At 41.8% G+C, this 23,649-nt stretch overlaps 1 protein-coding gene across 7 annotated transcripts in view; it reads left to right on the top strand.

Annotated features, from left to right (window-relative positions):
• The window catches only part of LOC128754036 (septin-9-like), a 53,863-nt gene extending 31,387 nt beyond the window's left edge, over positions 1–22,476 (top strand). For 4 of the 7 annotated variants that reach the window (XM_053856348.1, XM_053856343.1, XM_053856344.1 and 1 more), the window contains 9 exons: positions 9,558–9,743; positions 14,158–14,286; positions 14,350–14,431; positions 14,543–14,680; positions 16,857–16,974; positions 19,678–19,773; positions 19,866–19,962; positions 21,068–21,119; positions 21,297–22,476. In XM_053856348.1, the coding sequence (XP_053712323.1) occupies positions 9,558–9,743; positions 14,158–14,286; positions 14,350–14,431; positions 14,543–14,680; positions 16,857–16,974; positions 19,678–19,773; positions 19,866–19,962; positions 21,068–21,119; positions 21,297–21,510 (1,112 nt within the window). In that variant the 3' untranslated portion in view covers positions 21,511–22,476. Of the gene's footprint in view, positions 1–1,676; positions 1,741–3,455; positions 3,884–9,326; positions 9,410–9,557; positions 9,744–14,157; positions 14,287–14,349; positions 14,432–14,542; positions 14,681–16,856; positions 16,975–19,677; positions 19,774–19,865; positions 19,963–21,067; positions 21,120–21,296 lie in introns of those variants that run through there. The other 3 variants (XM_053856347.1, XM_053856345.1, XM_053856349.1) reach the window with 3 other exon arrangements.
• Positions 22,477–23,649: the final 1,173 nt, after the last annotated feature.

Here is a 23,649-nt window from a genome sequence, read left to right as displayed (position 1 = left end):
TCGATGGCCTTTAAAAAAATGACCCCAAAAATAACAAGAAAAATGTCAAAATAATATGCGAATATAGAATATATTATAGAAATGCAAATGAAATGAGGGGGTCTGCAGTAGAGGAATGAAATAATGATCATCTGAACCAGGCAGGGAGGATGATCACAACAATTTGTTCTTCTACGGTTATTTACTGAAAAGCGTTACTATACTGACAGTTCGTAAAACCTGCATCACAGTAACAGAAGTAGTTAGTGATGCTGCAGCTTTGGTAAGTTTGCAGACAAGAATCCTCTGCACTGTGGATCAGACCACAGATGAACGTTCCGGATCATCTCAGAAGGCCAGACTGAGACCTGCTGGTGAAAGTGTTACTATTTTAACAGCTTGGAAGCAGCTTTGGTTTAATCTTCAAGTCGGGCTAAAGCTCCACTGGGGCAGATATTTAAATCATATTGAACAACTGAGCCGGTCTGGGATTATATCGCAGGCCAAGATTAGCAGAAATCATTTAGACTTTGTGAAGTTTGAGAAGTGTGAGGGACGAGGCGGGGAAAACCATAAACAAACTGTAAGATGAGGGAGGTATCAAGGCCTGACGCATTGATGTTATCCTCCTATAGTGACACTGTGCGTTGATGCATTAGATTTTCAACTGATGCACATGTTCCACCCTCCAGGGCAGAGTTGACACCATGGGCAATGCCACACTTAAAAACAAAAAAGGTTGGGGTTTAGCACCGCCTTTTGTTCTACCTTGAACAGTGTGTTAATATCTATTTCAAGCCACTTAAACGTCTATATGTTTTGGAGGTGAGTCACGTAAGTGACAATAAATAGCTACTGACATCCAAAATAATTCAGAGAGGAGATCTTCCCAACATTGCATCCCTACCTCCTTCCCCTAACTTTCTTCTACTCCACTGAAACGGCTATGCTTCAACGTGCAACACTGAAGGCTGCCTTTGGCTTCAGTATAGGACGCAAAAGTCCACTTTCCTTACGTCAGTATGTCACGCCATGGCACTGAGGATAGGTTGAATAGAGAAGTCCAGTGGTCACGTAGACACACCCACTTATTTATTCCTGCAGAACAAAAATATTTCTTTTCAAAATGCATTATGAACTGAGACTCCGTCATTGGAACAAACTTTAGATCAGTCTTGGTCTCGTTCTCAACTTGTTCTCGGGCCATCAAAGTCTTGGTCTTGGACTTGGTCTCTGCATTCTTTGGTCTCAGTCTTGACTCTGTCTTCGGTTAGTTGGTCTCTTGTGGAGTCCCACAGTGCATTGCAGCAGTTATAGACAAAGTTTAATTCAATTCCACATGGATAGAATCATAGGTCAAATTAAATTTGTCCCAGAAATTCAATAAATCCGGCGCAGCAGATTTTATGATGAGGAAAGAAATGACAAAAATGTGTTCGCTGACAGACCTCGAATATGTCCGGGATCGAGCTTTAGCGTGTGGAGATTGAAAGTTCAACATTATTTTGTCCCTCACATATGGAGTTCTCATGGTTTGAGGAGTCATGTTGCTGACCCACGCAGATTCAGCTTGGGGGCCAGGGTTTCCCCGGAAGGCCGGTCCCCTGGAGTCCCTGTGTTTATTATTCATCAGGGATGGATTGAACAGCAGCTAGTTGGTGAATGTTCTGTGGGAAGCGCAGTGAGACAGAGCACGAGAAACGCTCTGAGAAATGGAGTTTGATCGCAGTGAGATTTACAGCGCTGACATAGAAGCTATTGGTGAGTATGTGATTTGTTGTCTGTGCATGTCACCGCTGATCGGAACATATGTTTTCTCAGATGTGTGAAGGCTCTATGAGTCAGTGTGTTTCTCTAGAAACATAAAATTCCCAGCGTTCTTGTGGTGCGCTTGGGAAAAAAAAGAGCATTTTAATAGCAGAAGTGGATCTGGTTGTCATGGTAATGAAAGGCAGTTGGGGATCTGTCTTGGTCTTAACTGGTGTGGATGCTCTACGTTTAACACACAAAAACATGTGATCTTTCTGGTTTGACGTAGACGTGCACAGTTTTAAACAAGAGCGCTGGATGAGTTTACTCATTACAAGGCCACATCAGCGATCCATTCAGCCAAGTTCATCGCACACATGCTCTCTTCATTTGCACCACCGGGGGTGGGGAGGGGGGTGGGGGGTGAAGGACACACAACAGGAAGCATCAAACACACACATGCAGTCCAAGACAGATGTTCTTCCTCTATCTCTTTCTCCCATTCTCTGAGCACTCCCCCCTTCTGCTCCTCGGTTCCTGCCTCTGTCCCCTCACCCTCCTCATACGCTGAACTTTCCCTCTGCTCTCAGGCTCAATGTGACACAGTCATGCTCAGTCATGTGGCGACTCAATTACTGCTGACCCTCTGACCCTCTGTCCACAACCCTGGTGTTCTAGACTAATAATAACACCAATTTATTCCGTTTTGTGTTTCTTGACCGCTGACCCACCACAATCTGCCTGAGTGTCAGGTGAAAGAGCCACACTGAAAGCGATGTTGTGAATGTTGACACACATTTTTGTAGCTGAACACTGACCCAGAATGCATTGCAATAGTTGAGGGACTGATATAGACTTGACGTCTATTGGAGGTTTCACTCCTGCAGCGTAGTCATATGAGTGTCCTCAGAAACATGGCGTATTTCCATGGCAACAAACTGACACTACAGCCAACACATCCATCTCTCAGCATCGGCCCTGACAGGAAGGAAGCTTTTGTGCTGAGTGTTGTAAAAAGTGCTCTCAGAGAACAGTCATGTAAAGAGGTGGAAAAAGCTCACATCAACAAAGGCACAAATAAGTCATTCTTTTCCTGTTTTTTCCGACTGAGATTTTTTTTAAAAGAAGTTGTTAAATGACTTTAGAAAGCCTGTTTATGTTTGATTCAAGATACATGATCTCATTCATCTCTGATCTCTAAGCAAGAGCAGATGCGTCCCTGCGGCCTCAACGTTTAGGGATTTATCAGAGTGAATTCAGCTGAAATAAGCAATCTTTGTTCCCTTTTCTCATGAGCAAAGATCAAACACACATTGGTGATTGTAGAGTGTTTCCTCAGCTGGAGTTTAGGATTTGTTTGAATTTGATAGGTGCTTTATTCTGTGTGCTTAGATCGGTCACTTTCATTTTCAAATATGTGATGAGAAAACACACATCCAGATTTCACAACAGTATGCATGACATTCATTTAACACCACCAGTTATCCCCGTGGAGATGACTTTCCAGAGTGTCCTTGGCCTGCCCCTGGACCTCCCCCCAAACAGAACATGCCTGGGACACATCACGAGGCAGACAATGTTTAGAGGGAGTTCTACTCTGACTGAGTTCTACTCTCTCCTTTTGTCTATAGACACCCAGAATACCAAAATCATCAAGAATGAAATATGAATGTTGCTTTACTTAATGATCGATTTCTGTGTTCTAAATGCTCGCTGCAGGAGGACACAAATCCACTTTACATGAACAAGGTGTGGCCCGGAGTTGAGGACAGGTTGTCTGTTAGTTCAGTGGCAAACCATGCCATTAAATTTAGTTGAACAAATAGAGTGCTTTTATCGAATGTTCATGTTATTTGTACAACTGGATCACCTGTGAACGTGAAGACAAACAGCTTGTGTGGAGTAAAAATGCATATTAACAAGAAGCTGGAGAAGAAGCTGCTGGCTCCATCATGTGCTTTTCGATTGAGATCCAGGGTTTTCTGAATGAGGGGTGTGGCCGCAGGATACTTCCTGGCCACTTGGGAGACTGGTCACATGACACCCCCGTGGGGGTGTGGTGAAGACGGTCCTGCCTCACCAGCTGGAGCTGGGATTGTGAAAGGAAGAGTGTGGGAGAGAGGAAGAAAAGGAGAGAGAAAAGGAAGGTTTTTTGGTGAGTTTTGTGTTTGTAATGTGCTTTTGTGACAGATGAGAGTGATGATCCGGGTGATTTAGCAGCAGGCAGAGTCGGGGGCTGACGTTTCAAAGGGGGATTAACTTCTGAGACTTTTTGGGTGTCTGAAAGTTAGTTTGACTAATGTGTGCTTTGATGAAAGTGTAGCGGAAAGGTTAAGTTGTGGCATGCTTTTTTGGCTCCAGATCAAAAGCAGCGCTCCATATATTGCAAATGTAGCAGCCTTCAACTCTTTCTCTGCAGTTTTTCCCATTGTGTGGCAGCTTGGGGGGTCAGAGTTACTCCTTCCCCTCCGAACACACTCTCCTCCTCCTCCCTCCCTTTGTGCTCCGTAGCATGCATGGACAATCAATCGGCTATAAAGGGATGAGTGTCAGCCCATCGGAGTGAACCCTATCACTTCTGGAGTTCTCCTCCGGCCTCCCTTCTGCGGGCTCTCTGGCTGCCTTTGATCCGGTGCAGGAGATTAGCTGGCTCTGCTGGAGCGAGATGTTTTGACGTGATTTCACTTTGCTCCTCAGAGAGTTCAAGAGGAGGTGACCAGGTCATCGCTCCCCTGCAGACTCAGTCATGAGCTGCATGAGCGGTGATGTTTCACTGAATATATGTTTGACTAGCAGAAGCACATGTGACTCCAAACGCGACAAACCAATACAGTTTTTTTGCAGAAGCTATGGTTTGGAAGGATTGCCTGTCAATGGCCAGCAAATATCAGGCTTGTGTCATCTCTGGAGGTTAGTATTATTTGCCGTGTAGATGAAAGGTCTGTCATCTTAATGATATGATGACGGTGGGGTTAGATCAAAGGACGACTGTGATTTCACTGTCATCCATAGGTGAAGTGACTTGCATGCTATAATTTGACATGCATATTGTAGCACAAAAGAAGTGTATAAACAATGAATGGAAAAGTATGTTTGCTCAACCAAAAAAAGAAAACAATTCTCCTGTCATTAACTCGCATTATTGAAGGCGCGTTTCGTGCGTCGCTCACATTTCAAACACTCTTCAAAGGGGGATTTCTGTGTTTGAGGTCAGCATGATTTCCTTTATGCTGCACAGCCTGGTGTAACCTCAGCCGGTGTTCTCACTTCAGAATGTGGCCTGAAGGCATCACATTTGAAAGGTGATACATTTGCATATTTTACAGTTAAGAAATTCTTGTGGAAAAAAACAAGCGCCTCTCGACACAAGTTATGATGTTGTGTTGTCGGAGGCCTCAGCTGTGGTGTTCCACACGTGTGTCGATGGCATGAGCAGCACAGATGAGTGTAGCTGAGCTGAACTTCATTAGGTGAGGTCAGTGCCACTGATGTCCCATAATGCCTCTGTATTATATGGTTAAGCAAACGTAGTCCTGAGTGTATTACTGCTATTTATATACATTGTATTTTGTAAGTGTGTGAGGGTGACAGCCTCCCTGTTTTATTGTATTCATGTTGACTTTTTGAGTTTGTCACATAACGTATTTCATTTCTTTGATTTAGCCAATTAATTTTTATATTATATGCATTATATTACAGACATTTACAGGATAGGGCTGCCATTATTCACGTAATATGCAGCTTAATTCAATGTTCAATGTGCCACCATTATTTCATCAGTCTTTTCCCTATGATTTGTTTCACAGGACTGTTTTCAAATATGGAATTATTTTGTTGTGGGTGTTGAACATTGTGTCGAGAGATGGATTTACTCAACAGATTGTGTTGTTTTGTTTTTAACTGATTAATTTAAATTTATGAAAACAAGTGGAATCATGTGGCACAAACATGAGGTTAATAGAGTCTGATTTTGAGGTTGTAAATTTAAATATAAATAAATAAATAAGTACATAAAATTGACCCTAACATGTTGATATCAATAGGGAATTGAGAGCTAAAATTATATTAAGAAGAGAAACTAAATAACTTTATTAAAAGTTGCAGGTTAAAATAACATAATATTATGGAAGATGCAAATGGAAAATGGAATATAAAAAATGTCAGATATGTGCACTAAAAGTAATCTAAAGTAAATTTGGTATCAGTTGGTGAAACAGTTCCTGACTGTGTAAACTGTTTTGGACAGTGACACCATGTGGCTGGAGGGTGTTCTCGGTCCTGCACATTACCTTTGCCTTATTTGAGTAGGCTGACTGGTAGTTTGGACGATGACTGGTGAGCAGAGTCTGTAAATAAGCCCCATATGTCGGTGTGGTTGGTGGTACATGTCGGAGCCTTTGTTAATTTAAAGTGATGTTCTGTGGGAAGCAGTTTAAGTGATGATCAGTCACTCGTCCTGTTTTCCCAAGTGGCCTCATAACAACACATCCAAATGTAAAACGTTGAACCCATTAAAAGAGCATGCCATGTGAAACTTGTGGAGAACCGTCCACGACGTCCTGCTTCTCGTTTCCTTCCAGTTAGTTTGAAACCCGCAGCTCCATTTCCCTCTTCATTCTTGGTTGTGGTCGCGCCATTGAACTGCGGGTGGGTTCGTCCTTCACCAGTTCCCTCGACGCTGAAACGCCGATCATGCTCAGAGTTCCTCTTCCCCTCTGTGGTCAGTTTGTTAGCAACCTCCAGCTGCCTCTCAAACATGTTCCGCCGCTCTGTTACTGTGTCGTAGCCCCTCCATCTGCAGCGCTCGGTCTTCTTCTGTCCTCACTTGCCTGTTTTGGGACGGGTCATTATCTGCACCACCAGACGTTTCCAGGAAGAGCGCTGCATGTTGTTGCAGCACTGAGCAGTACCATCTGCTTTTCTACACTTCTTTTTTGGCTTAATAGTTTGAATTCTCCGTGGTCCGTCGCAAATGTCACCAGTGAAAGATGTGTGCTCCGGAGGCGTTCCTCACTGCTCGTCTGAAGCGCCGACATGCTATTCCCAATAGTTGTCCGTGGAGCGGTGGCCATGATGATTTTGCTGCCAGTTCAAATTTAAGCTAACTGGACCATCAACTACTTTTAGGGAGATTCGATTCGGTCATGTAGCTCTCCCTGTTCTTGCAGGGCTTTCCTCCAGGCACTCTGATTTCCTCCAACAATGTTGGTGACACCATCAATGACCTCTTCTGAAATGACTTTAATAGATAAACGACTGAGACATGATGAATGTAGACATCCACATCATAAGATTTTGAATTAGCAGACGCCAACCTGAGGACGTTTGGTGTAAACCCCTGAAGCATTTTGGGGTTGGCACGACTGACTCATAACTGCTACCCACTTAACAGGCTTTGAGCTAGGAGGGCGTCTGGGCGTCTGCAAAACATGAAAAAATGGATGCCCGATTCTTGACCGTAGTTTGGTGGCTAAGCTACGGTCGAGAATCGGGCGACCATTTTTTCATGTTTTGCAGACGCTCTCATAGCTAAAATCTGCTGAATCTATAAACTTTTGTTTGAGATTTCTTCAATATTCTTGCCATCCAAACCCCAATGATCCTGAGCATTTCTGACCTGACATGACCCACAAGCTAATACCTGCCATTTTAAGAACTTAAGTACTTTCCTCTTCTCACTAGCTAAACTGTCTGCTGTTGAGATCAAGCCAGATTAGCCCCTCATGTTAGAGCTATTCAAGTGTGATGTTTTATGTCTCACTTGTTTCTTACTGTCCAGGTCTCGCCATTCTCTGATGATGAATATGGATTCTGCTATTGAGGATTAGCAGGCTTTTAGCTAGGAGGGCGTCTGGGCGTTTGCAAAACATGAAAATATGGACGCCCGATTCTCAACCGTAGCTTTGCTGCCAGCTATGGTCGAAAATCGGGTGTCCATTTTTTCACGTTTTGCAAATGCCCTCCTTGCTAAAAGCCTGAGGATTAGTGATGGGTGGGAGACATATATCCTCTTCAACATTCTTGAAAGATATTTTTATTGTTTTAATCTCACTTTTACTACTATTGGGGCATCCTCCAAAAACCCTCCAATCTCTTATGGAGATGTAGATCTGGATGAATTTGCCATGTCGCTTCTGTTTTTTTTTAAATTATCAGTCTTTAACATTATTCAAGTCGGACTCATCTCATGCTACTCTTCTTCATGGCTTTTATCATCTGGTTAATGTGCATTAAATATTTAGAAAATAATTTATTGGTTTGATGATTCATGAATGTCTTTGCATGTTTTTAAACCTTTATATTTGGTATATTGGTTGGTTTATGGCCTCTTTGGAAATATGCTTTTCCAATGCTGCTTCTTGAGAGATTTCCCAAATCCATTCCATTGGAGAGCACAATGATCTGACTGTAGACATGGAGACAGACTCCTGTCAAGTCCAGGAACAAAAAGAAAAGAATTATTCCAAACCTCCTGCAGCGATTGACCCTCCAGGTTCCGGTCATTAATCCAGCCGTTTTGTTAAAGTTGTGCCTCAGTTCTTGCCACTGACCTCCCTCCGTCTCTGAAAACCGTTTTTCCTCTGGCTGGATCTGTTCCCCGCGCTCATATTTGTTCCCAAACAACCATGCACGAACCATCTTCTAATCCGAACCAGAGCTGAACAGTTGTGCCGTGATGCTTGTGGGTGGAAGGGAAACGTAATTCCTCCAGTTATTTGGCAGCTCCAGCCATAAACAATGACGCCTGTGTTCCATTCTGATCAGGTTTCACTCTGCTCATTTGGAATTTGGGGTTGATGCAGTATAGGAATTTAAATAAACGGCTCCACTGTACAGCGGAGTAATGAGGTATGAAATTGGTCGGATGATGGAGATCACTTTATGAGGACAATTTAAAGCCCCACGATGAGCTTCACAATCCTTAGTGAGGGTGGGGCGAGAAACCTTTCAATTCCCCTCTGAGTGAAGACGACAAACAAATGTGGAAGTTGGACTGCCGCAGGAAGTGCAAGGCAGAAGTATGAGTCTCATTAGACTTTATTTCCCCTATGTGGTTAAGAAATGGAGTTAAATGAAAGTAGTCAATGCTGAAAGAATGAGGTTCTACCCTTCAGTGGTGTGATACTGGGCTCTCTTGTGTCGCAACTCACTCAGTTTTAGCGTCATAAAGAAGCAGTCCAAAACTGCATTAAGTCCATTGCTTCTCTTCCAGTAGTTCAGCAACATCTTCACCTATGACGTTGTGGTTTTCACATTCAGTGGCTAACAGGAAGCGTTTTTATCACATCAAAGTATGCTGCTTTTACTGCCGCTGCAACAGCGTGTGCAAAACAACTTTAAATAAAAGCTCAACAAAGCCCTAAAAATACAATGCTTCAAAAGAGCACAAGTCCCAAGCTCAACATACAGCTAGTAACCTCCTGCATTAAAAAATCAGAAGGGAACTTATTTTAATTTGGGTTGAAGATGATCAAACTAGATAGTAATTTACACAAGTGTGTTCACGCTTTGCCTCAATTTGGGCTTTTCTGTCTAATGCAAACCTCAAACCGTCAAAACCACCACGTTTCCGTCACAGACAGGAAACACCGCCTCCACCTACACTTGTCACTGCTGCCGCTCACTTCACTCTTCAGCTGACGTGTGACTCAAACCCTGCGAGTTTCCTTCTTATGCTGAGGTACGCTGGGATTTTAAATGCACGAACATGCTCGCTAGCTTACAAAGGCATTTGCTAAACTGGTTTGTTTTCTTGCATTGGTTTTGTGATCTTCTTTGGCCGACATGTTTCAGTGCTCTTCATTGTTTCTGTGCTGTTGTCGCTGCAGGGTCGGAGGTCAGTCTGAGCCACAGCATGTCTGAATCTGCCAAACACCACCACCACCATGCCCCGCATGGCAAGGGGGACAAAACCCACGGCAGTGACTTCGGCTACGTTGGCATCGATGCCATCTTGGAGCAGATGAGGAGGAAGGCCATGAAACAAGGCTTCGAGCTCAACATCATGGTCGTGGGTGAGTCTGTGTTTGGTCATTGTTAGGCCGACGACTTGATCTAAGATGATGCCGGGTAGAATGCTCTCTGCAGCCCCATTATGCCTCTTACTAACAGCGTGCGTATGTGTGTGTCTTCCAAAAATGATGATGAAGTTTTGCTTCAGGTCCCAGCATCATTGTAAACCAGTCTGACAGTTTAAGGCCACAAAAACGCTCGGCTGCAATGAGAAACCGAGCAAAGTAGCACACTGTCTGCAGATAGCAAATAAGTTCCATGTTTATTCATGAGGCTCTTGGAGCTGGTGTTGACCAGTGAGCACATGAGATCCACTCCAGCTCCCTCACTCGACTACAGTAGATCAGACCTCAGCAATGTTCTCCTTCTGCATTCATCCAGCCTTCATGTCACTCAGAGACTTCCTGTGCTTGCATCCTGTTTCTTTTATACCAGTTAGTTTTTCAAACGATACTGCTGTTTCTACTGTATTGATTTATTATTTTTATTAAAATACATGTAAATGAGAAATAAAGGCCTAGATTTGTTTTTTGAAGACGTTTTCATGAATAGATCATTTTCTTTCATCATAAAATTGAAAATAATATAAAATCATATAAAAATTGTTGTTTTTTTCTTCATTCCTTTTTTTTCTTTTTTGCCATAGTTTGGTCTGTTTACGTTTCTGCCACAGGAGATCATTCTGATTTGACATTTGACCCTAGTAAGGTCATGAAAAGATGCCTTGGGTTGAATATAACAAAATGTGGTGAGCTGTTGATGTTGCAGGGGGGTGAAGATGTGGGGATATGGAGACAACAGGAAAGCATGAGATCGTGTTGCTTGATGATAGTTTTGCTCCGACCGGTGGACACGCCAGAGCAGTTAGCGTGATGCCTCTCTGACTTTTGTCAGTGTCCGTCATGCGACAGCCAACAAGAGCACACACACTTGAGTGGATAAAAGGCGGCTGTCAGACGTGGACAGCAATGTAATGACAGCTATTACGCTGACAGGCTGAAGCGAACGCTCTCCTCACAGAGCTGCGGGACAACAGCAATTAGGTCTCCACGTCGCGCTGTCCTGTAGAGACAATGTGCACACACACATTAACTACAAAAATGCTCAAATATTAAGTTTTGTTTTGGGGTTGGTTTGACGGTGGCCTAGTTATTGGCCCCTGCAGGCAAATGTTTTGCCGACACAACAAGCAAACATGCCAGCGCAATGCAGAGGAGACGGTCTGTTGACACACAAGATACTGTACTCCTCATTTGTGATATAAAACTACTCAGCGCCATATTTCTCCAAGCAGCTGACATGTATTCACTTGTTCAACTATTTCAGCTCTCCAGATGACTGTGCAACATCTGTGTTGCACGCTGGCTGGAAGCACATGGAAATAGAAGGGATTTTTAAATGTTAAATATTATTTACCATGTGCAGATTTTTTTTTTTTTTTTTATCGCACACTAAGTGGGAAGGCACACATACTTTGGCTGTCTGTCCAGGAGCTCCTCTCTCCAGTTAGATAAGGGCCTTTTGTTTGGGTCTTTCCATCTTCAAGCCTAGCAGAGCACATTACTTCTGTGGACTCCTGGATTTTCTCCTTTGAGACTGCACTGCTTCCTCCATCAGAAGAGAACTGGTGTCATATGGAATGGTTAAAGAAGGAACTACATCATCTAAGATGTCGCTGCAGTTATTGTGAAGTTTTCTGACTCTGACAAACCGTCAGATTTATACTGCAGAAACTGGAGATGTGAAAAGAAAAAAAAACAATGCAGTAATATATTGCGACACGTTGATATCTTTGAGGATCCATTTAAAAAAAAATCTTTTTATTTAAATAAATAAATACAAATGCATGTTTTAGTTATATATGGAGTCAAATATAACACCCGCAGTTTGGCCATGGTAGATGTGAGAGTGCACAGGCAGAGTTAGCTATTATTTATATTTATTTTAGAGTTAGCTATTTAAAGCAGTGACAGGATGCTTTCAATGTGTTGTTAAAGGAAGAACAAGAGTAATAATTTGTTTGCTGCTTCAGTTTAATGTCACAGTAGTTGATGGATAGAAGCTTATTTTAATCCCACATCAAACACAACAGCACTCTTTCATCTAAAGCTTTTTTTATTATGTATTTTCTTATCCCAGACAGATTGTCTGATTTCTGTTTTCTTAATGAAGTCCAGTTTGAGTTTAAAAAAACAAGCAAAAGAAAATAGAAATTATTTTTTAATATATATATATATATATATATATATATATATATATATATATATATATATATATATATATATATAGTGGTGCCTCGGTTTTCGCACAAATCGGAACGCCCCCGAAAAAAGCCGGAAAAAACATAACGTGCACGGACCGATCAGCTGACCCACGACGCGCTTTGTTATTGTGTATAACGCAGCCTCTGTATGCAGACGTGTCCTGTTAGCTACATTTACTGACTGTTTTTTCTTCATATTGAGGTGTAAAACCTTTCCTGTCTCCACACTGGACCGTGGTAGAGTGTCACAGGGGAGGTGCTCCTCCACACCTCTGAGGCTGGAGCACACACTCCAGGGTTTGATGTCCTGTTGTGGGCTGGAGCTGGGACAGGGATGAGGCGAGTCTGGGACAGAGCGTTACTTGGTTTATGACTTTGTCACAGCCAAACTGCACAGAAGCGCACATTCAGAGCTGGACACGCACCGGGCACCTCTTCACTTCTGGAGAGACGTCACTCACTCGGCAACCCCTCCCACATGCAGCGGCCACACACATAGAGGAACAGCGCACCTGCAGCAGACACTCTACATTCACTCCATTGATATGGTGACACTATTGCATCAAGTATCATGATATTAGATGTGATATGATATTGTGAGGTTTCCTCATAGAAACGTGGCAGAGAAGATGGACAAAATGTTAAAAACATTCATGAAGTACGTGCTGGCATTTCCCCTGATAATGTGCCCTTTATTAAAATATGTTGAGAGAGTGCAGTTGTGTGAAGGTGCACAATTCAATGACACTTCTGGAATATCCGGTTGACTCAACTAGGAGGTTTGAACGTGTGCAGAGTCAAAAGCAGGCGCCCTGAGGCAGCGTGGCAATAATCCACTGCACGCAGGAGGTGAGAGTGTTTATCACCCTGGTGTGTGTTTCTTCATCTCTCGTATGAAATATTAGGATGTGGCAACACTTGAAGCTGCAGCAAACAAAGAAGAAATGTCACATTTGCATTTTAGGCCTGAGGTTAATTCAGATGAGCTCAGTTGTCCGATGGTGGGAGTGTGTGAGATGCACATGTGACCTGTCCTGTTACCCACCCCCCAGTAGGGATAGACTCCCTCCCACCGTGACTCTATTAACCTGAGAACACCTGGCGTCCTCATCTGTGGACAGCTTAGCTTTTGCTAGCACCAAGGTACTTTGTTTTGTCAAATGTTGAGCTATATGTTGAGCCACATTTAAGGGCTTCCTGTACAGACAGGAAGTGCTTTTGTATTCCTAAATTGCCAGGGGCTAAAAGGCTAAGAGAAATTCGGAGATGGATGTGACAGGGAAGTGGCTGTTTCTATGGCAAAAAGTATGAGCGAGCTAATGCAAAATATTGTGGTTAAAAGTCTGAACTTTCAAAGGAGGTTTCTGAAATTGAAATGATGCTGTACAATGTATTTGCTGCACTGCAGCACTTTATTGCTGTGGCGGGGACACGCTACTAAATATTGATTTAATGATGTGATCATTTCAGGATTTTCTTCTGTGATGAACACATTCTGTTATTTGTTGTCTTTAATACCGACAGTATTGAGTGTATTGTTTGTGTCTGCTATCATCCGTCCACCACTTATGAAACAAGATAATTCTTTTTTCTTCCATTTTTCATTATGATATTCGAGATTATGTCAGATTTTAATGGTGTGCAAAAACTGTTTACTCACTAATCTGAATTACTAGCAATTTTCTTGTTTGAACTTATTTGTTCAAATAAGTATGAACAATGAAGACGTTGCTTTCCTTTTTTCCGTGATGTAACATAGTATGTGTTCTTGTGCGTCCCCTCACTCGTCCTCTGCTGTGCAATATTAAGGGAGAACCAAATATTAGGATTGCCCTGGGTGTTTTTTGGGCAGTAATCTAAAAAAATATGTGTCCACTGAGGTGTGCTTGTGTGGTCCATTGGATAAATCTGTCCTTTTCGCCTCCCTGCTCACTGGCCGACCCTGCAGCTGTCTCATGGCGGGTTAGCATGCACGCAGACGGACAGACACACACACATGTTCCAGTGTGCACACTGATGTCATCTTCCGTCTCCCTGTTGTGAGGAAGAAATACGAAACAAACTGGTGTGCGCTGCTGTTTATAAAAACAGGAAGTGCATGATGTGCTTTTCCTTTCGGTGCAGTTTTATTTATTTGGGTTTGGCTTTTCTAGGGCAAAGTGGTCTGGGCAAGTCCACCCTCATGAACACGCTCTTCAAGTCCAAAGTGAGCCGCAAATCTGTTCAGCCCAACTCCGAGGAGAGAATCCCCAAAACCATCGAGATCAAGTCCATCAGTCACGGTGCGTCATAAACCGCTGTCACAAACGTGGACTTGAGCCTGATGGAAACCTTTCTCACTGCAGATATCGAGGAGAAAGGTGTGAGGATGAAGCTGACGGTCATCGACACTCCTGGCTTTGGGGATCAGATCAACAATGAAAACTGGTACTTCGAAGATCTTGTGTCACGTCGTATCGTCCCCTTGTCATGTTGGGCAACTATGAAGAAGGTTTGGGGTTTTAGTTTGAGACAGAATGTATCTTCTCCTAATACCAGTTGGCAGCCCATCATGAAGTTCATCAACGATCAGTATGAAGCCTACCTGCAAGAGGAAATCAACATCAACAGAAAGAAGCGCATCCCAGACTCCAGGGTCCACTGCTGCATATACTTCATCCCCCCTACTGGCCACTGGTAAGACTTAACATCATGGATGTTTCCCAAAACATGCAACTTTTTTTTTTTGATCTGCCAATCCGAGTGTGGAACAGTCTCCTCTGAGACTCAGGTATCTCTTCAGGAGTCAGATTTCCCCACTAGTTAACCCCAATATCTCTGAGATGCTTTGTAAACACGACCCAAAGAAGAGAAACTCCTGACTAGTGAAAGTTTTTGTTCATAAAAAGGGTAGCGCTGTTGAGACGTTACTTCTTTTTTTTAGTTCAAGGCATCACACAAGACCCACGCCAAACAAGATATGTATATACATAACCATCCAAAACTGGATTATATAAACTATAAATTACTGAATTACTTGCGTATTAACTGTTAATAATGAGTAATTTTGGTGACATTTTGAGTGAACTTTCAGTGACCATTCCTGGTCAAATAATTGTCAGGCTTAACAAGACGCCAGTCAAGACTTTATTATGATAAAATGCAGGCAAATATGTTGCTAATACACATATTATTTAGTAGTTTTTTATGGTAATATATGTTCCATAATTTAAAGTGTATAAACCGGCAACCGTTTAACAGAAATATTGGTCTGTCTTTGAGTTCCAGGTGGCTCGATCGATCATAATCTACCTACGTGTTTGTCTCCCTTCTCCAAACACTCTTTTTTTTTCTGTTTTTAAAAGTTTCCATGGCGCACCTACACTGGCCATTTTGAGGATTTGGATTCTGCACCTTGAGTTTGACTCATGATGGAGCATATGTGTTGCTCGAGTTCCGGAAGACTGGCACTTCCAGCTGTCCAGATCAAGACGGTTAATGATATCAGTGATATTTCAAATGCTAAAAAAGCAAGAGTGGAAATGAGTGCTGTCCTACTTTCTTGTGTCACATTTTAAATTGCTAAACAAGGTCAAGACAGACAAGCTCGTATTTTAGGGCCAAAATCTTTCCGCCTCTTCTCAAACTGCAGGTTGACGTCTGTGCACACCAGTAGCTCAGCAGTTGTCCACTTTTAACAATTTCTCTGGAGCAAATGTGTCCCAGTATTGGACAGCAGCCCCCATCGTCTGCTCCTGTCACAACAGCTGCTGCTCCATGGCTGCGTCTCTATCCCTCTGTCGACTTAAGTGCCTTGCTCGTACGCAGACACCGACAGATGCATGAGTTGGTTGTGTGCCGATGAACGTGGATCATCTCGCTCACAGCTGCACAGCTGCCTGGCACATTCCTCACAGCCGCTCTCTGTGGATTTGTGTCCATCACTTGTCTTTGTACAACTCTTTCAATGCAACCACTTAAAGTATCTCATTTTTTTAGTAACCCCAATGGTTAGTTGTGCTTTTACCTCATGTGACTTGGAAACACAAGGAGAGGAAACTGTTAATGATGATGAAGTCATGACACTATAGATGCAGGTCAAGTCTCCGAGACGTGCACCGTCGTTCGTACGCCTCTGTTTCAGTACATATCCTCCCTGGTGACAAAATACAGCACTCACTCATGCGCAGTGACACACACATCTGCACACGTACATGCTACATGTATAATTTAAACAAGCATCAATTCTGACTTGATCTGGTCTGAAACATGTCTTCCATTTCATTGCTCCCATTTGTCTGTAACATGACCCTACAACACGTAACTCATGTTATGTTCTCACATCCTTTTTATTATAGTGTATTTGTTAGAGTGTGTTCTAAAATTCATAGCTTGACACCAAGTTTCTCTACAAATACTGATGTAATGACGAAAGAGTAGTTGCTACGACAGCAATGCTGGTAACGTTGAAACGTTATATTAGATGCGCTTCAATTGTAGCAGTCTTTTGAGACTATGATGCGCTTAGTAGTAACTGTTTTAACTGGCCATGAAACGGGGATTGAAGTACCAAAACTATACGCAACTGACTGGCTATATATTATTGACGCAAGAATGCGTAATGGAGGGGAAATGTTGACGGGGACAAGGCGTCACCAGACGCCAGCTAAAGAGGTGTGATTTCCATCTTGTGGTTGGATTGTAATAATGCATTTATATTTCACACCTTTTTTTTTTTTTTATTTCGTGGTGGAAAAATATTACAGAAGCCAGTTTTTGTTATAATTCTATCCATTTGTGTTGTTTGTGAAGTGTATAGTTTTGGAGATGGTGGTGACCTACATACATGCACTGACATCTGTTTCCTCTGCAGTCTGAGGCCCCTGGATGTGGAATTCATGCGACGCCTCAGTAAGGTGGTCAACATTGTGCCTGTCATTGCCAAGGCTGACACACTCACCCTGGAGGAGAGGGACTACTTCAAGCAGACGGTGAGTGATCCTGCGTCAACACTGTGCGAGTTCAAGCTGATGGTTTCAGCCACGATCTAAAGGCGTCTTGCGTCGATAGCGTGACTGTGACGGTGGTAGTGCGTTGACATGAGATCTGAGTGAAGTTGTTGTATTTTGCGGTACATTTTGCCGATACAAAACAGCTCCTTGGAAATAAACACTATCATCTGAACCCCTCGACTCATCAGAAATGACCTCAACTCTGAAAATGGATGAGGTTGTGATAAAGTTCTCCACTCAATTATCTTAAGTGGAAAAGCCGCCGGCGCCCTCGCCTGCATCCTGATCACGGGTCTGTGAAATCAGATTCACGAGACCTTGCGTGATTAACAAAACCTCAGGGCCAAAAGCAGCAGTAACTCCGCTCTGGGGAAAACCTCCGCTTTGTGTAAACAGCTAATTCCGCTGCGAGCGGCTTCTCTGCTCTGCTCTTAAATGGATACAAATGACTCTATCCTGCTCGGCCTGGCGCGGCTTCGTGTTCGCCACGTCTTCAGCAGTCGAACATCGAGATCACTTGTTTATCCTCAAATCACGGTGCAGATGAAGTGCAGCGGACGTGGTGTGGCTTGGTTCGCAGCATACGCATCACATGATTACACTCATTTCCATTAAAAGTCCAGTGTTTTAAAGCCTCATTTATCAGAACAATCTTCGTTTCAGAGGCTAATGCCAATCGTTTTTGGACTTGACTGAACATGGTTGCTATTAAAGCACCATTTCCCCTATTAATATTCTGAAAGGTTAAGAACATGGAAAGCATTAAAAACTGGGTGAACGTATAGGCCGCTGAGCAGAAGTTCTACTTTATTTTGTCTATTTCATCATTAACCAGCATAATGAAAAGCAGACTTATTTTATATGTGTTTCTATTGCAGCCTGCCTTTCATGAATGAGCCCTTACAGTATGTGCTGTACTCTGCATCAGGTGCTTTGCGAAAGCCTCCCAGTGAGACTGAGGCAGGTCTTTGACAGAAGTGGCGGAGACAGAGCTCCAAGGGCGCGTTCACTTGGGTTCAACGCACAATTTCTGAGTGACCCTGAAGATTTTTTTTTGTGACCACTTTCTTTTCACTCATTTTCTGGAGTCACTTCAAATGCACTTAGAATCTCCATAAATGTGGACTTTTATTACGGAGCACAGTTTTTATTTGACTCAAAGAATGTGGCTTCCTGTGATGTCCCCTTGAGAAAACTCCCTAGGATGAACATTCGCAGTGATCGTGAAAAAACCCTGCCATTCATTAAAAAGTCATTTCTTCGGGAAGTTAGTCCACAGCCATCCCTGACTTCCAGTCATTATAAGAACATCGTCACAGTGGCTGGAGTTTTTTTTCTTGAGCGGTTAACCTCCTTGTTTACTGTTGCATGTCTTTTCTCAACCCCAGCCAGTGTAGCAGAGCAGTGTTTGTCTCTAATCCCTTTTTGTTTTTAAATGCACACGCTGACCCACATGAAACACTCATGCAGAGACCAGAGCTGTCTGGAGGTCTGGGTGTTGCCCTCAGCTCTGCATCGACGCTCCAGCCATCCCATACTGTAGCTATTAACCTGCGCGAATAAAGCTCACTCTTTGAGCCTCTAAACCAGGCTCAGGCAAAATACGGCACTGGAGCCACATGCAGCCCTCTGCATGTACTTTCCTGGCCCTCATGAGGTCAGACTAAAACCACACAACTGACATATATTGATTTCTCTGACTGTGTTTTTATTTTTTACCCATTACAAGTAAATATAACATGTTCTTGTTTAGAAACTATTTTTTTTCTTCTTTTTTCCTCTTCCCCAAAGTACATTTAAATAAAATTTGCTATTTTTATGTGTACTAAATTGCCATATATCTTCCTTATTCATCTGGTCCACTGTTTTATTTTAATTTATTCAAATTATTATTCAATATTATTCAAAATAAATAGCATGGAACATTAAGTTGTTTTATAGGTTTCATGGCATATTTACACTTCTTAATATCATTACTTACATTTCTTTTTTTTCGGTCTTTTTTGTCCTTGTTATATAAGTATATACATTTTTTTTTTTTTTTTTCCCATCATTGTCATCATCTGCGTCTTTGTTTTGACATGATCGCCCCCTCACAACAGTCATAGTTTATAATGTGGCCCTTTAGGAAATTGAGGTCCACCTTGGCTCTAAACTGAACTGTCCAAAGATCTACTGTGGGCCAAAATGCTACATGTTTCCCTGCTGGCTGGATCTCACTAGAGAGTAGTATTTGAATGCTGTCGAGGCTCAGTAGCTCAGGAACTCAGACGTTCCAACACCACTTGAACACAGCAACTTGACCTTTGACCTGCCAAGGATGAGCTTTAAATTTAGATTTTTTAAACTTATTTTATTATGACATCACATGGAACTAGTTCCTAACAGAGTCAAAGTAATAACAACATTCCTCTGGAGTCTAATCCAGATTTTTTGGAAACAGTTTGATGAATTGACGAGTCACAGAATAAGAATGTCAGCAAAGTAACTTGAAAATTGCTTCTTTATCTACTGGGAGCAGAAGCACAGGTGTCTCACTGGTCATATTTAGAGGTGCTCCATATTAAGACTATCGAGAAGATGAGAAACCCCTGAATTATGAGGTGCAGATTACAGATATGCGGTTCGGAAACATGAAAGAAAAGAGGTTGAAAGTTGCTTGAATCTTTTTGTGCCTTTCAGATAAGGGAAGAGCTGCGAGCCAATGGGATTGATGTCTACCCTCAGAAGGAATTCGATGAGGATGCAGAAGACAGAATGATTAATGATAAAATTCGGGTGAGTGCATTTCCCTCCGCTGTGTTACGCTAAGCTCAAAACTGTCAATTTATAATGATCCCCCCCCACCCACCCCTTTTTTTTTTTAACAGGAGATGATTCCATTCGCAGTGGTGGGCAGTGACCAGGAATACCAGGAAAATGGGAAGAGAATTCTGGGGAGAAAAACAAAGTGGGGAACCATAGAAGGTAAATATGCACACTGTGGATCACATATGTTCAGTCCACCTTTTTTCTGTGTCCCTATTCATATTCTTTTTTTTTTGTGCATTTATTTATTTAAGTATGGCTAAAGGTGTATAGACGAACACTCAAAATTAATTTTATTTATTTAAGTATGGCTGAAGGTGTATAGACGAACACTCAAAATTAATTTTATTTATTTAAGTATGGCTAAAGGTGTATAGACGAACACTCAAAATTAATTGTATTTATTTAAGTATGGCTAAAGGTGTATAGACGAACACTCAAATTTTATTTTATTTATTTGAGTATGGCTAAAATTGGCTACTTGAACACTCAAAATGTATTTTATTTATTTAAGTATGGCTATAGGTGTATAAATGAACACTCAAAATGTATTTTATTTATTTAAGTATGGCTAAAGGTTATAGATGAACAATCAAAATGTATTTTATTTATTTAAGTATGGCTAAAGTTGGCTACTTGAAGACTCAAAATGTATTTTATTTATTTAAGTATGGCTAAAGGTGTATAAATGAACACTCAAAATTTATTTTATTTATTTAAGTATGGCTAAAGGTTATAGATGAACAATCAAAATGTATTTTATTTATTTAAGTATGGCTAAAGGTGTATAAATGAACACTCAAAATTTATTTTATTTATTTAAGTATGGCTAAAGGTGTATAGACGAACACTCAAAATTTATTTTATTTATTTAACTATGGCTAAAGGTGCATAGGCGAACACTCAAAAGTTTAAGGTTCCTCTTTATTTTATTTTATTGTACTGTATCCATTGAAGGCATCAAAGCTGTGGTTGAACAGATAGTGTGTGTGGAATTATGTAGTAAACAAACTCTATTTCGTTTTCTTTTAACAGTTCAATGCATGAAACTAAGAAGTTCGAAATGCTTCAAGTGAAAAAAATGAAAACCAGAAGTTAAGTCTTAAAAAGGTCATAAAACCAACGCTCATGTCTGGGGAGCTTTGCCTTTACATTAGACGGAGTATCACGTATGGCCAGAGTGCAACACCCCCATCTAGCGGTAGACTTAGTCCAATGCAACCCAATTTGACGTAAGTTAATGTCCGTCTTTCCCCTTCTGCAGTTGAAAACATTGCGCACTGTGAGTTCGCGTACCTGCGAGACCTCCTGATCCGGTAAGAGGCCTCGACTTCATGTAATGAACTTTGCGCTACTGCTGGTGTTGTGGCATGAGAGGGAAGTTTCCAACATGTTGTCATGCTTGACCCCACCTGACCACTGTTGTCTTTAGCTCACCATATATTTTTATTTATCACCAAACCATCGTGACAAAACCGTCCGATTCCTTTCAGGACACACATGCAGAACATCAAGGACATCACAGGCAGCATCCACTACGAGACGTACCGAGTCCGCCGGTTAAACGAGTCCAACACTCACGTGACGTCCCGTCCACCGGATACCATACCGCCAAAAGTCCAAAACGGTCAGCCTGAGGTGCCGCCTGCCGCCATCCAGGCCAACGGGGTGGCAGCCCAGCATGAGGTCATGTCCCATGAGATGTAGAAAATGTGCGGAGCAGCAGCACACACAGCCAAACTTCCACACACACACCGTGCTGTTTACATAAATGTGACCCTCTCGGATTCCCAACATATTTAAGTGTAGATCTAGTATTAAAAATCCTCTTCTGCTGCTTGTTTGCCATCAGCAAACAAAGGCAGTGAAACGTCCAAATATCTGCATATCAGAAACTAGAATACCTTAAATATAAGCATCACTCGCCCCTCTTTGTGTTGTGGTATACAGTTCTGTATAGATTTAGACTTGGAGGACTTTGACTCCTCCGCACCGGAATAGGTATCAACAGTGTGGAGCAGCTAACTGAACTGAAATCGCCCTTGTTACTTCCCCCCTTTGGTTGTGATGTTTCTAAACTGTTGTCTTTTTTCTATCATGTTGTGTTTAAGACAGTCATATCCTGCATTTTACACGTAATGTTGTATTTTTGTTGCTGTCGTTCATCTAATGTTATTGTAGAAGGTTGTGTGTGATCATGTGACTCCCTGCCATTTGGTTTTAGACGGTAGTTTGAATTGAGTTTTTTGTGTTCTCCACCGAAGCACATCTTGCACGTGCACTGTAACAATATTTATGTGAGTAGTAGTTGAATTACGTTAAGACAAGTTTCATTTCAGCTAAAAGATGTTTGTTTGATTCGGCTGCACTTTAATTTGCTACTAAAGTCTTCACCAACATATTGACCCCCACGAGAGAATAAGATATTTAACCAAGCCTTTACTCGACAGAGCATTTCATGCAGTGACACGTTTATTTGCCAAAATGAAAAAAAAACAATGCTTTTGTTGTTGGAAAATTTCGTCCTATTAAAGATTAACTTTGCAAACGATTTTCATCCGCAGATTGAGTTTTCAAAAATGGGCTTATGTTTGTTTACTTTTGTATAGTTCTTTTGGTCATTTGTAATGGTATATAAGATTGAGGTTTTATCTTCCACATGCATCAGAAAGAATAAAGATTGATATTTTTATTGTCTAATGCTGCTTGTCTTTATTGAGGAGAGGCTGCTCAAGTCCAAAAACATGAGTAGATGTGTATCCAGCTCACCACAAAGTAGCACCTGGTTTGGGCGTGACAGTACTCACTTAGGTAACAAAGAGTTATTACTGATCATTAGCTGTAAATAAGGAAGTAAATAGAGCTGTTCTTTATATTACCCTTACTACAGTAGGTGCAAGCACGACACCTTGTGAAGGAAAAAGAACTGAAGTCTAAAAATATTGACTGTGTTCTCATTACGCTTGAGGATATGGCAGCCACTACCTCAAACAAGTTTAAAATACAGTCTTTTTCTACTGGGGAAAACACAAACCTACAAGTATTGATGGCATTCTTCTTACTCACCTCAGTTGGACTAAGTCAGTGCTTCTCAGTTATTTTCTGCTGCCCCCCCAGGAAGAAGTAAATGTTTCGCGCCCCACACTACTCTCCACCTCCTCTGTAAATAGTACCATTTGTCTATAAAGTTATTATGAGTACATCTCCGCAAAACATTGTATCCTTGTTAACATTAAAGAAAAGAATAAAGGAAGTAACATAGATCAACTTCCAAATAAAGAATAACTTTATTAACATTGTTTTTGTCTGTAACAAAAAAGACTTAAAGTGCATCAACATTTTACAAACTGGATGTGCAATGATACTTTTAAAAAGCATTTTCCACAACGTCACATAAGCCCCCCGCCCCATACATTTGACAAGCGCTGGACTAAGTTAAAGCGTACTTTTAACACTCGAATACTTCAGTAAGGTACAGCAAAAAATAAGATAAAGCACAACTTGAGTTCCCACTTTTTTAATGTAGTCCAGTTATGAAGTTATTTCGTACTGCAGATTTACATAGAGGATGAAACACGCTGTCCTTGACATTGTAGTCTTTGGAGGTTTTTCTTGTCATTCAATTTGAGTTAACAGCAGTGAAAATGCATCCTCCATTATAGACATATCACCACAAGCTCTTGAGTGCAGAAAAGTGAAAAAGGAAATCATTAAAGGAGAAGCTTAAACTTCTTGTCCTCTTTTTCTCTGAGGTTATGTGGGATGCACATTTTTGGCAAAGGAGTGCAGCGTTTCAGATCCTGAGCTGCAATTACAGTCATCTTCTTGACGGCTCCTCGACCCACG

This window comes from Synchiropus splendidus, chromosome 2 (assembly GCF_027744825.2).
Source record: "Synchiropus splendidus isolate RoL2022-P1 chromosome 2, RoL_Sspl_1.0, whole genome shotgun sequence".
Classification (NCBI taxonomy): Eukaryota; Metazoa; Chordata; class Actinopteri; order Syngnathiformes; family Callionymidae; genus Synchiropus; species Synchiropus splendidus.
This window is presented reverse-complemented; position numbering and strand designations above follow the sequence as displayed.